Source organism: Nestor notabilis, unplaced genomic scaffold (assembly GCF_000696875.1).
Source record: "Nestor notabilis isolate BGI_N333 unplaced genomic scaffold, ASM69687v1 scaffold14028, whole genome shotgun sequence".
In the NCBI taxonomy this organism is placed as follows: domain Eukaryota; kingdom Metazoa; phylum Chordata; class Aves; order Psittaciformes; family Psittacidae; genus Nestor; species Nestor notabilis.
Window position 1 is genome coordinate 8,764 of NW_009940665.1, and position 13,309 is coordinate 22,072.

At 37.9% G+C, this 13,309-nt stretch overlaps 1 protein-coding gene across 1 annotated transcript; it reads right to left on the reverse strand.

Moving 5' to 3' along the window:
• Positions 1–1,260: 1,260 nt before the first annotated feature.
• On the reverse strand, positions 1,261–1,961 carry LOC104410341 (fibrinogen-like protein A; the record flags this gene model as incomplete). The annotated part of the gene is made up of 1 exon (XM_010020476.1): positions 1,261–1,961. A coding segment is annotated over one exon (701 nt), but the record flags the coding sequence as incomplete, so codon positions are not given.
• Between the last annotated feature and the right edge of the window lie 11,348 nt (positions 1,962–13,309).

Consider the following 13,309-nt stretch of genomic DNA (forward strand, 5'->3'; position numbering starts at 1 on the left):
CAGGAGTCTGCCAGTATCTGTAGGTCAGCTTTGTGTAATTAAGTATCTAAGAAAACATGAAAGATATTCTAAGTATTATCCTGACTTTTTATATAATGCAACAATGAAAACTTCAGTTGTTATTCAGCTTTTCCAGCTGTAAAAGAAAACAAGGTTTTCAGGATTATCAAGACTTAAATCCTTTTATTTATTATTTTAAAAAAGGTGAATTTACCATGAAATTTAAAGATTCTTTATTTTATAATCAGAAATAAGGTTCTGTTGAAACAAACCTTGAGTTTAAATTAACACTCAAGGTTGAGTGCCAAACACATTGAAGCTAGCAAATATGAAATAAAGGCAACACTTTTAGTTTCTCACGTTATTTTGTCACAGTTATACTAAAAAAAGAGAAAGCTGAAGCACATCATGGACAGGAAGAAGCAACAGTCACAACATGGTAAATAAAGTGCAGCAATATCCAGAAAAAAAAAAAAGGGGCACAAAGTAAACAATTGCAAGATCAATTTGATCATTTAAAAAATGTGTTCACTGAGTTTCTTGAAGAAAAATTCAGAGGAATTGTAAAGGTTTGGATTAGCAGCTTTAAATGGAAAAGCTGATGATTCCATTAGCTCTGGGTCCTCTAAAAAGAACGAAGAAAAGCAAAGCCTATGCTGAATACTTCACTGTGTATGGTATAATTAAAAAGTTGAGATAAAAAAGGGAGTCAATGAAGGGGAAAAGAAGCCACAGGAGATGAGGCTAATTCCAATTTTACATATGAAAATATCTTTCACTAAAGATAAAAAAGAAAGGGCTGATGCTGCCCTATGGTACAAAATACTCTCCAATATGTGTTTTGTAAATGTAGGTACTTCACTGGAAATTTCCTTCCTGCATGGTATGTGAAGATGTGCAATTATAAGAGATCAACATTCATACTGGAGCAAAACTTCTGAAATGCATGTATATTCATGTATATCTCGTACAAGACATCAAATCTCAGATTTCATACCCGACTCTTCTTATGGCTAAAATACTAAAAAATTAAATATTTAAATCTTCTAGTAGAGGCCTCAGTTTCTGACTGACTTCTCACTTGTGTGGTTGGATGATGTGTATGTCCTGGTCTAGTCCTGGACAATATGCTGTCATAAAGCCCTTGCTAAGGCCCAAATTAATTTTCAATCATGATTACTTAGTGTGATCATTCAGTGTGAGTTCACTTCAGTTACTGGAGAAAGAATCCATGGTTCTTTCAAAGTACAGTTGGCTTATCTACAGTTCAACTTTCTGACACAGACAGGACTTGGTTGGATATGGCAGGCTGTACTCAATGGGTTTGATCATCATCCATGCAAACTTGCACATGCATTGCTTGTTGCAGTCCTTTTGCCAATATATCACATTCCTACGGTTTAGATTTGCTCCAGCACACGCATCATACCACCAGCCTCCCCCAGGAACGCCATTGTGTTCCAGTTTAGCACAATTCTGAAAGTAATTGTCATTGTCTCTGTCTTTGGTGGTGAATTTCTGGTTGTCATGAAGATAAGCTTCTGTGTCCAGGCTCAGAGCATCAGTGGCATTGCCTTGGTATAGACCAACCCTGATTCGGTATTGAGACTCTTCATCTTCAATAAGGAATGGTTCATACTGTCCCCATTTGATTTCAGCGTTCAGGTTTACAAGTTTCACTCCAAGTATATATCGCACGGAGCTGCTTGTTAACTGATGCATATATTCATTTCCTAACCAGTGGTTGTCATGAACAGAGCCAAATCCATATTTGTAATCCTGCCAGGTCCTATCAAAGTCAACAGTACTATTGGCTGTAATGTGCTGGATTACTGTCCAACCACCATCTTGCATGTTACAAGAGACTACAATTGGGTCCTCCTTTGGCTGGATGATGTAAAGACCATCTCTGGCATTTCCTTTGGAATGCTGAAAAATCTCAAAGCAATCCCTTGGATAGTCTGAGTAGGGGGGAAAAAAAAAATTAAAGTAAATTTCTGTTCAAATAGTGAATTTTAGGTATGAACTCTGTCCTTTAGAATGAAGGAATGACTGCACTCTAACCAGAAGCTGACTCTGACTTTATCCCAGCTAGTGGGCACCAGCTCAACTAAAGGGGGAAGATTGCAGAGCAGAACATGCAGGAAATGTTCAGAAATTTTAAAATGGGTTTGTTAATCATGTCATACAACATAAGTGTGATTTTGCATTTATGACAGCAATATGGTTGAAAAGCCAGAAGTTATGTACAGACCATTCCTTTTCTTCTTGTGTTCTTCTAGTTTGAGTGGTCACCAACTTTGCAATTCCCTGTGCCATGTGTTGGACCACTGTGTTTAATTAAAGGAGCTACCTTTACCCTCAAATAAATCTAATTTCTCTTTAACCAATTTACACTTTGGCCATATGTAGTATCTTTGCATTACATTCCGATAAGTATGCCATGTTCTCAGTGGTAAAAGTGAGATAGTAAAGCATATTTCTTGCTAATACAAAACTGATAAACATCTGAGGATTTTCTTAAGAACAGTTCATGTCACTCAAATTCCACTCTAAATCTTACCACTGATTTACAAGCAGAACTACAGTGCTGTGCAGTGATAACACCAATACCAGGTGAAAGAGCTTTTCCACTTTATTATTTATCCAATAGACTTAGAGGGTAATAAAAATGGCATGTAAGGCTTGGGATGACCCTCTTGGTTGGGCTGAAATATGTAATACCTTGTTTTTTAAATGTAACTTGCTTCTAAGGTAACTTCTTGCTATAGTATAGCATCAAGCATCTCTCAAACTAAGGCACAGTGCTCTGCTTTTTACAATTGGCTATGAGACTTCTAAAAGCCAGAATATAATTTATTTAAATACACATTTATGTATACATTAATTCATATACAGAGAACTCCTTTTGTAGAGAAGGATGTTATTCAATGTTTGTTCTGTTTGTCAGAAACATGTTTATGAATTGAAATCATTCACTTCTCCATAGAGTTGAAAGGCATGTCATTACATCATTATACTATGGGATATTTGTAATTTATGTTTAATAAAAACTTGACAATTTTAATATCTCTATGAGAAAAATTTCTACAGACCACCTGGGATGTAAAATGAGAGTTCTTCAGACTTACGAAATCTTACGTTCTGTCCTGACAGTGAGTAATAGGAATTTAGATGCTGCATTTAGATTTTTTTTTCTTCTGGGAAACCAGGATAATTCAGGACAAGTACAGCAACTGGGTTTTTTTTTCAATATTTACCAAGAAACAATTAAGGAAAAATATTTCCAAAGACAAAAACTTTAAAATAAAATCTCAGAAAAAACCCTCTTCTCTGCCCAAATCACTGATGAGAGATCAGTGATCCTTTGATCCTTTTACTGAACACATGGTTTTTCTTTTCCTGAACAGAAGAACAGAGTCTGAAAAGAGTGAATCTCATTGTATGGTCTTGTGACCAACAAATCGAAGGTACACTCAACAATTTGGCTAGTGTAAAAAAAAACCAAACCAACAAACAACTCTCTGGAAAGAGAAAGGCACCAGGAGTAACTATTTTATCTGGTCCTGCAGGGAATTGTATCATGCAGTCTTCTTCACAGAATTGTTGCATTTCTTCTTTTCCAACTGAAAAGCATTGTAGACTTCAATAACTGACACTACTCTGTTAGAAATACTAATCTGGTTCCCAATCTAATTTTATTAATGTACACCATCCACCTTTTCTTTCTCGTGTCACATTGTTCATTAGTTAAATAGTGCTTCTTCCTGGGTAGTAAGCCCTAGTGAAGACAACTCTATTTTTATTCAGCCTTTGTTTTGGTGGGATAGCATAAAGAAGTTCTTTTATTATTTAGTGTAAGATAAATCTTCTGTTCCTTAATTGTCTTGGTAGCTTTTCTGCACCTCTTCCCTGCAAATTAATCTCCTAGAATGTGGGTAAAATTCGCACACAGTATTGCAGATGGCCCTATGTAGTGCCACTGATTCTTCCCAAGTTTTATTAAAAACACCTTTGTTGATATATTATAGGATTGCATTTGTATTGCTTAATTTCCTTTAATCTACAGTTTGTTTTTGGGATTTTTGTGACTGGCGAGGTCCTCACCTTGCGGTAAAACCTTGAATTCTGTACTTTAGTTTTCATCCAAATGGTATTACTTAAGAACAGCTGATTTTTGTTTTATTTTTATATTTTTTCTGTGTAATATTCTTATTTTTTGTATTGGCATTTCTCTACTTCATGTTATCATTAAGTCTTATCAGCATATGCCTATTTTTGCATCAGTATACTTAATAAGAATACAGAAAAGATTACCTATGAGCAAATACTTCCAAAGTCTCCTCTTGACTTTATGGTTTACTTCTCTAATCAAGTCATTGTCATTTTTTTTTTTTTCAATTTCTACTGAAATTATAATGTAACCTTACCTTCTCTGATTTAATATTGTATGAAGTATTTTATCATAGGCTTTGTAGAAGTCCAGATGGATTAAACCTGTTAAATACTATTTTTCATAGAATCACTATTGTGTTAAACATAGTCTTTGATATTTGATATTCAGAAATTTATTGGTACTTCTGCACCACTCAGGACAGATTTACAGGAATAGATAGGGTTTCCAAGGCCCTACTTTTATGCCTTTCACTGCCTAATAGAATCTACAGCCATGAATGGAATACTTTAAATCTCAATACTATCTGCATGCCATTATAAAACATCCTGAAACAGCAGAGTTCTGTACATGACTCTGTACTCCAGTTGTTAAAACATGTGCCTGGTAGACACAGCCTGACTCCAAACCCGATCCCATGATTTTATAGGATTATTACTATTTAAGTGATTATATAATGATGTCCACACCAGCGATACATACAGTGACTCTTGTATTTGCCCTTCTCAGTGAATATTATTCAGGCAAAATAGAACAACTTCTATAGACAGATAATGAGAAAATCATTTAGGCTAATTGTTACAGGATTCACTTGGAAAGTAGATTTTTTAAAACCTCAAGTGACATCAGTCAAAGGAGTGAAATGAATCAGCCCACTACTCTTTTTGTATACAATTTATGTGGGATCTACTTTGGTAAATGTATTAGAAAACATACCAAGCTGGACCTTGCAAGCTACATAGGCAGAGGGATGCCTCAATTATAGGTAGCAATGGGATTTAGGTACTGAGGTGTATGATGTATTCTAGATATGATTGTCCAAAGAGTAAGTCTTCAAATTCCACATTTTTTTTTTACAGAAAACCCCTGGTAATTTTTCTTGAATGTGATGGCAGCTGAGCAAGGGATTAAGGATGCTGGAGAGGGACTCTTCATCAGGGACTGTAGTGATAAAACAAGGGGTAATCGGTTTAAACTAAAACAGGGGAAGTTCAGCTTAGATATAAGGAAGAAGTTCATTACAGTGAGGGTGGTGAAGCACTGGAATGGGTTGCCCAGGGAAGTGGTAAATGCTCCATCCCTGGCAGTGTTCAAGGCCTGGTTGGACAACATGGTTTAGTGCGAGGTGTCCCTGCTCATGGCAAGGGAGCTGGAACTAGATGATCTTTAAGGTCCTTTCCAACCCTAACTATTCTATGATTCTATCACTTCAGGGCAGGATATATTCATATTGCAAAGCAGGCCAAATGCAAGGTCCTGCACCTAGGTTGGGGCAAACCCAAGCACAACTAGAGGCTGGGCAGAGAATGGACTGAGAGCAGCCCTGAGGAGGACCTCATGAGAAGGACTTGATGTTTCTCATCAACCAAGCTCAACATGACGCAGCAATGTGCACTTGCAGTCCAACCATATGCTGGGCTGCATCAAAAGGAGCAGGGCCAGCAGGTCGAGGGAGGCGATCCTGCCCCTCTGCTCTCATGAGACCCCACCTGCAGTACTGCCTTCAGCTCTGGGGCGCCCAACACAAGAGGGATGTGGACCCGCTCAAGCAAGTCCAGAGACAGCCATGAAGATAATCAGAGTGCTGGAGCACCTCTCCTGTGAAGACAGGATGAAAGAGCTGAGTTGTTCTGCCTGGAGAAGAGAAGGCTCTGTGGAGACCTTAGAGCAGCATTCCAGTACCTACAGGGGGACTACAAGAAATCTGGAGAGGGGCTTTTTACAAGGGCATGTAGTGATAGGACAAGAGGGAATGGCTTTAAACTGAAAGAGAGTAGATTTAAATTAGATATAAGGAAGTTGTTCTTTACTGTGAGGGTGGCGAGACACTGGAACAAGTTGCTCAGAGAAGCTGTGGCTGCCCCATCACTGAAAGCGTTCAGTGCCAGGTTGGATGGGGCATTGAGCAACCTGGTCTAGTGGCAGGTGTCCCTGCCCATGGCAGGAGGGTTGGAACCAGTTGATCTTTAAGGTCCCTTCTAACCCAAACGATTCTGTGACTGATTTTTGCAGGGCTAACCTTCAAATACATTGGCTGAAAATGTTACAGCAACACCATAAAGTAAAACAAAGCATGCATCCAAATCACCCAACTCTCTTCATGAGTACCTTTTTCATTGCTGTTACCCAGTCTCTCATAGCCTCTTTGGGGAAGAAGGTGGCCATTAGCCAAGACCACTGCCTCTTTGGTGCTCACTGATACAGTGCATTGAGAGAGCAAGAACAGAATAAATCCCGCTGAGCTTGTCAACAGCATCCTCCTTCCAAGTCAGTCCTTCTGCATTAATACAGATCTGTAATAGACTGGATTGAAAATGGAAAGATTTATGACTTCTAGTAGGAAAGTCCTGAAGAACAAAGGTATTGAAATACAGAGCTTCAGTGTAGTAAGCCTCTGCCAAAATTAGCTTCTCCCATCTTTCAAGGACCTCTCCCTTTCCTAATGTCTTGTACCCTGTATCTGACTGGTCATTTCTCTGACACAGAGCATTAGAATGTCTCTTACCGGTTACCTTGTACTATGTTGGGCAATGAAAAAGAATGTAATTTTGTGTGTGACAAAAAAGTAATGATGGAAGAAAAAGCACATCTTATATTTATAACTGAAATAGTCCCCGAGTCCAAATTGTAGTGAAATAGAGCACTAGTGGTCAACCTGGCAGAAACAGTAACACTAGTTCTGCTGACCATCTAGTTCAAACAGTACTCAAAGACATGGCTTTCTGAGTGCTGGCAATATTTCTGTGCACTGGATAACTCACTTCAGCACATCTGGACTATCCTTTTTATGAATTTCCATCTCCAGCTTTAAGTAATAGGTCACAGGTTTAAACCAGATTAAAAAAAAAAAAAAGCTTAATGAACAAAGAAAAAAGAACTTTTCTTCAACCTCCTTAAAACCCACAAGGGTTTAATATATTGAATCAAAACCTTTTTGGGCTTGTCCTCCTTTTGGGGTTATACACGTAGGATCCCTCTATCCAACATAGCAAGAAGTCTTAGGCTATTACTGGACTAAGCCCTGGGGTCCTCAGGCAAATCCCAGTTTGACTAAAGAGGAATTTTTGTATCAACAGCAGCTTAGGGTGAATAAGGATAACTAATGTTTCCCGTACTCTCAAAGGACACATTTGCTTAAGGCTCTTGCCAAACTGGAGTGGGTTTTTTTGTTTGGGTTTGTGGGTTTAAGGACAGCTCCCCCCAGTGGCTTTGGCAAAGGCAGCAAACAGATCCAGCAAGCAGCCCTTGCATCAGAGCTCATTTCCTGCCACCGTCAGCATGGAGTCTACAGAGGCCAGTATCCTTCTCCACAGTGGTTTATGTTGCAACAAAGCCACATTCCTTATGAATCTAATGACTTAGCAGCAGATTCAGCAAACACTATTCCACAGTGAAAAAATATTCACCACATTTTAAAAAATGTCCAAGATAAATCACTGTAACAGAGTTCAGGTATATTTTTATACCTCCCATACAGAAACCCAGCAAACCAGAATTTTCTACTCTACCTAAACCTATTAAATAATAATTCTGATTTACTATTAATATACAATTTGCTATTTTATGCAGGGTTGGCCATTTGATATTGATATCATAATAAAATTATGGAATTACTTTCCATGAAATTTGTCATAGGGTTTCCCTGAAAGCATTTAAGTTGTACTCTGCCTCCATTTCCCACTGTCATGTATCCTTTTCCCTGAAAGCTTCTATTATGGTTTCTATTATTAATTATTATGTTATAAATGACTTAATATAACAACCTAACCCACAAGCATCACTAAACTTCAGGAAAACTGTATTTGGTTCTGGAGTCATTATTTTAGAAGTTTTATTTTAATTTAGCATTTCTGAGTGAGTCTTTTTATTTCCCTCTTATTTACACATTGAAATGATTTACAGATCCATCTAATCCTAAAACAGAACTTAGTATTATAAATTATGAAGAAAGCAACTGAGGAAAACAGCACTAGGCAGGCACTTACCTCTTTCAAGTGAAGCTTGGCAAAGTAAATCATGCAGAAATGAATGAGCTCATCCTCTACAGTTGTACTTTGCCTGCTACTTAAGTCCAGGTGCATAAATCAGCTCCAACATGCTATCTCCAATGCAGCAAAATTGCATCTTCATTATTTCACACTGTGTGCTTACTCTGGTGGACTTTACTCTGACATATTACACTTGCAAGTATTTATGAATTATAAAGTACAAAGTCCTTCTGTAAGGATTAAAACAACACAGTAACTAAATTAAATTTCCTTGATCGACAAGTAGACACAGTGATGGAGAACCATGAAGAGGTTTTACTTGAGAAAATTACTTATGTTGCTTAAATACACACAGGCAGATGCTCAAATTTACCGTGTCATTTTGCATAGGTGAATTAAATTGCATAGACACAACTTGATTTTTAAGTATTAGGAACAAACCAACCATAAACCTTGTTACTTCATGTTATAACATGAATGAATGAGCAGCAGTGTCTTAGAGTTTTAAAAATGGGGGGGAAAAAACCCAAATCAGGCTGGTCAATAGAGTGCTGTTTTAGTTTATTTGAATTAACAAGAGTTAATTAACATTAATTCAGGTCAAAACTGTAATGAATTAGATTAATTAATTGTTGCTATGTATCTGGAAGTTGCGCAGTCTATCTGCATGGCCTTTAGATGATGTCTCGTCTAATCTAGCATTTACCCTTTCAAAATGAGCCAACAGTTAAGTTTTTGTACTCCTTGATCCAGCCTGCAAGCCACTTCAATCAAATTCCATCCCTGAAACAAGCCACAATTAAACTTGATGGAGCATTTACATCCCAGGCAAGCTCTCCATGAGGATTTTTACTATGCATGATGTCTGTTCTTCGGTAATTTATCCTCAGTGAAAGCACAACATGTGCGGATTTCTATTTCATGCACAATTAAATAAAACATGTAACAAATGTTTTAGGGAAGATTTTATTGTAACATCTAAAACTCAGTGATACTTCATTTTTCAAGTACAAGCCATGCTTTATTATGCATGAGGATGGCCACAAGGAGTCAGAACAGTATCTTTTCTGTGGCACTGGGCAGTAGCAGAGCTACAGGGTAGTTTAAAAACACATTCTCTCCACTTCCAGCATTATGCAGTTCAGGGAATTTCTGGTATCGGTATGCTTGACGTATCTAATTTTTGGTTAGTACTAAGCTTTATAAACCTTGGCCAAGGCAAGAAAATACCTTATGAAATAATAAAAGTGCTTTGAACAGATACAAATCTCGCTGAAACAGTATGCTAAAAAAGGGCAGAAGAAGGTACTGCTCCATTCTGTTCATATCAAAACAATCCAGAAAACACCACTGAATTTAGTGGTATTTACTGATAGGTCTCGTGTAACTCTGGTTTAAATTGTGGTGCAATTTTGCTTTGTGCCTTTGATTCCTACATTTTCCATCACTGTTTATCTTCTCCCCATCTTTTCATTTTTCTTTAATTTCTTGCTGTTTGCTTCTCTTTGTTATTTCCAAACTTTCATCTGAGCTGTCAGAGCAGAAGTGAAGTGGGAAGCATTTAATTAGAAGAGAGAGAAAGGGCAGCAGCATTCATTCACCCGTGCTCAGAAAGGCATTTATTTGTGTAGATGAAAACTTTGAAAAATAATGAAAATTACTACATCTCTCTCTCTGATCTTGATGAAGTATTTTGAGAATAATTTTTCAGCCATGAAAATTATATAGTGATCTTAAGGTACTTTACACTGGTATGGTTTGGTCATACATGATTTCAAAATAATGTATTATTATAATGACTTATTGTTAGCCATGTTAATTAAGATAGTTAGTTTCTCTGCCCAATGACCAATATTCCTCCTCCACAATATGCTGAAGTTTTAATTATCCCTCTGATTCTGCTAAGCTTTAACTGGCAAGCATTCATTTGAATTTTTTCCAATGCAGCTTCTCCTATGTGGAAATTGTCTTTACAAGTTCTTGTTATTTAACAACTCATGGCACAGCCTTGCAAACGAAGAATTTGACTCAGATTGATCAATTTCATCAAGCTCTAAAGTAAGGTACACAGACAACCTAGCTCCTATTTTGCAACTAATCAGACTCTGTCTGTAAGGGATGTGAAAAATGTCAATATGTAAGCCACACAATAAAGCCATCCATTCTAGCATGGGCAAAGTAGTGTTAGTTTAATCTTAGTAGTCATAAGTCATACGCTGATAATTTTGTCAGCAAGTGGCAGTATTATACAAAGGACCACAGAATCATTTAGGTTGGAAAAAACCCTTAAGATCATCAAGTCCAATCATTAACCTGATACTGCCAAGTCCACCACTAAACCGTGTCTCTAAGCACCACATCTACACTTCTTTTAAATACCTCCAGGGATGGCCACTCAAACACTTCCCTGGGCAGCCTGCTCCAATGCCTGACCAAAGCCTTTCAGTGAAGAAATTTCTCTATTACCCAGTCTAAACCTCCCCTGGCACAAATTGAGGCCGTTTTCTCTTGTCCTACCACTTGTTATGTGGGAGAAAAGACCAACATCCCCCTCGCTACAACCTCCTTTCAGGTAGTTCTAGAAAGCAGGAAGATCTCCCTTCAGCCTTCTCCAGGTCATACAACCCCAGTTCCCTCAGCCATTCCTCGTAAGACTTGTTCTCCAGGCCCTTCCACAGCTTCGTTGCCCTTCTCCGGACCCGCTCCAGCACCTCAATGTCTCTCTTGTAGTGAGGGGCCCAGAACTGAACACAGTATCAGACGTGCAGCCTCAGCAGTGCCCAGTACAGGGGATGATCACTGCCCTGGCCCTGCTGGCGACACTATTTCTGACAGAGGCCAGGATGCTGTTGGCCTTCTTGGCTGCCTGGGCACACTGCTGCTCATGTTCAGCCAGCACATGTGGACGGCTTGCTCCGGTGCCTTTAAGATTTCCTTTTTGAAGAATGTCCAGCCTTCCTGAACTCCTTTGCCATTCAGGACTGCCTCCCAAGTGACTCTATCAACCAGTCTTCTAAACAGGCAAAAGTCTGCCCTCTGAAGTGTAAGGTAGCTGTTCTGCTGACCCTTTCCTTACTTCTCCAAGAATCAAAAGCCCTGTAATTTCATGATCACTATGCCCATGACAGGCTCCATCATTAATGGGAAGGCCTTTGACATAGGCTAGCAACTTGCGTACCCAGGGTATTCAAAAGACTTGGGATGGGCAATTTATGGCTTTGTATTGTTGCCAGAAACCTGTAAAAATGCTAACTTTTATGCAATAATCTTGTTCAGCATACCAAGGAACTCAAAAGGCAAAGTTCTAACAAGGCAAAACACATAAAACATAAAAAAAGTTTCACTGAGTGTCTTTTCTGAAAGAAGTTTTATGGGTGCACAGCATGAGTGGTTGCTTCAGGGAAAAAGACCAACAAACCAAACCAACAATCCCCTCACACACACCCAATCATCCAAACAACAAACCCAGGGCATAGAAATACATCTGCTATTTCGAGTGGCTTTGAATTGCTTTGCAACCTTGGCTAAATGCACTTTGGTATCTTTGTATAGAAGCAGTTGAAAAAAATAAATGTTCATAACAGTTTTCATTTGTTCTTGAACTTCTGAGCTGGCAACGGCGTATGAAGTGTGTTTTGTCTGACAATGCAGAAAGCAGTTATTAACTGCTGAAACACATTGTGCAGCCTCTCAATCTCTTTTTACACAGTCATTATTTGTAAGATTTACCACTACTTTGGAAAAGAACCAGGGTATATATTTTTGACTGAACGGAAAACAAGACAAATAGCTTCCCTCTCAGAAACGTTTGACTTTTCATATGTTCAGCAACATTTTTTTTTTAGGTTCCTTTATGAAAATATGCCAAGGTCTGAAGTAAACACTGAAAATGTACCTTCATGTCTTCGGTTGAACCACAGACTAAATTATAAAGGCATTGGAACTTAACTGAATTGAAAAGGGTTCACTTTCAACAAAAACACTGAATTAGGACCTAACTTGAAAAATACATCCAAATCCACCATCATGGAAGATGCTGGAAAATAATTGTTTGATTAGCTGACAGACAGAAAAACTTTTGTTAGCCAGGTAGCTTTGGAAAAGAGTATGATAGAACACATCTTGTAAATGACTTTTCAATTCTAAATGTGGCAGAAATTGCCAGATATAATCATTGAAGGTGAAAACTGTTGGAGAGTTATTTGTGCGGAATGCAATGTAGGTGCCACCTATCTTAATAGGGTAGAATTTGTGATTCTGAGGAAAGGAAAAGTATGTGCAATGGTATAAGGACAATATATATTAAATATATATATATATAAAAGCAGACCAAGAGAGAAAGGCTCTTTAAGGGAACTAGCGATTGATGCAAGGTACTATAAGGAAGCAGACATGACAAACTATTTCTCATGAAAAAAGACAGGAACCATACTAAGAGCTCAAAAGGTCTGGTTCAAGAATTCTTTAGAAATTTGAAAATGAGAAGGAAGTTGTGCAAACAAGTGGAATAAAAGGACAAATTCCTAAGACTGACTATAGAGGAATAACAGAATAACAGACTAGGATAAAATTTGAGGTTAGTTACTGTTATCAAGGAACATCAAAAAACTAAACAAATATTCTGTAAATGCATCAGAAATATAAAGAAGTCAAAATGAAAAAATACATTATTTAATGAGGGGGGAGGACAAAAGGCACAGATTTGGTGCCTTTGTTGCAGACTTTATAAACAGTGATCAGATACTTAATGAAATTAATTTTAATGAAGGAGAAGGACTGGAGGCCAAATTATGTGAAAAACACCTCAAAGGTATTGAAGTAGTTAGGTATTTTCAAACTGGCACGGAGAGATTAAATTCTACTAGCAAAAGTCCTCTCTGAATCATTCACAATTACCTTTTAGAAGTCATAGAGGTCCCAGAGGACT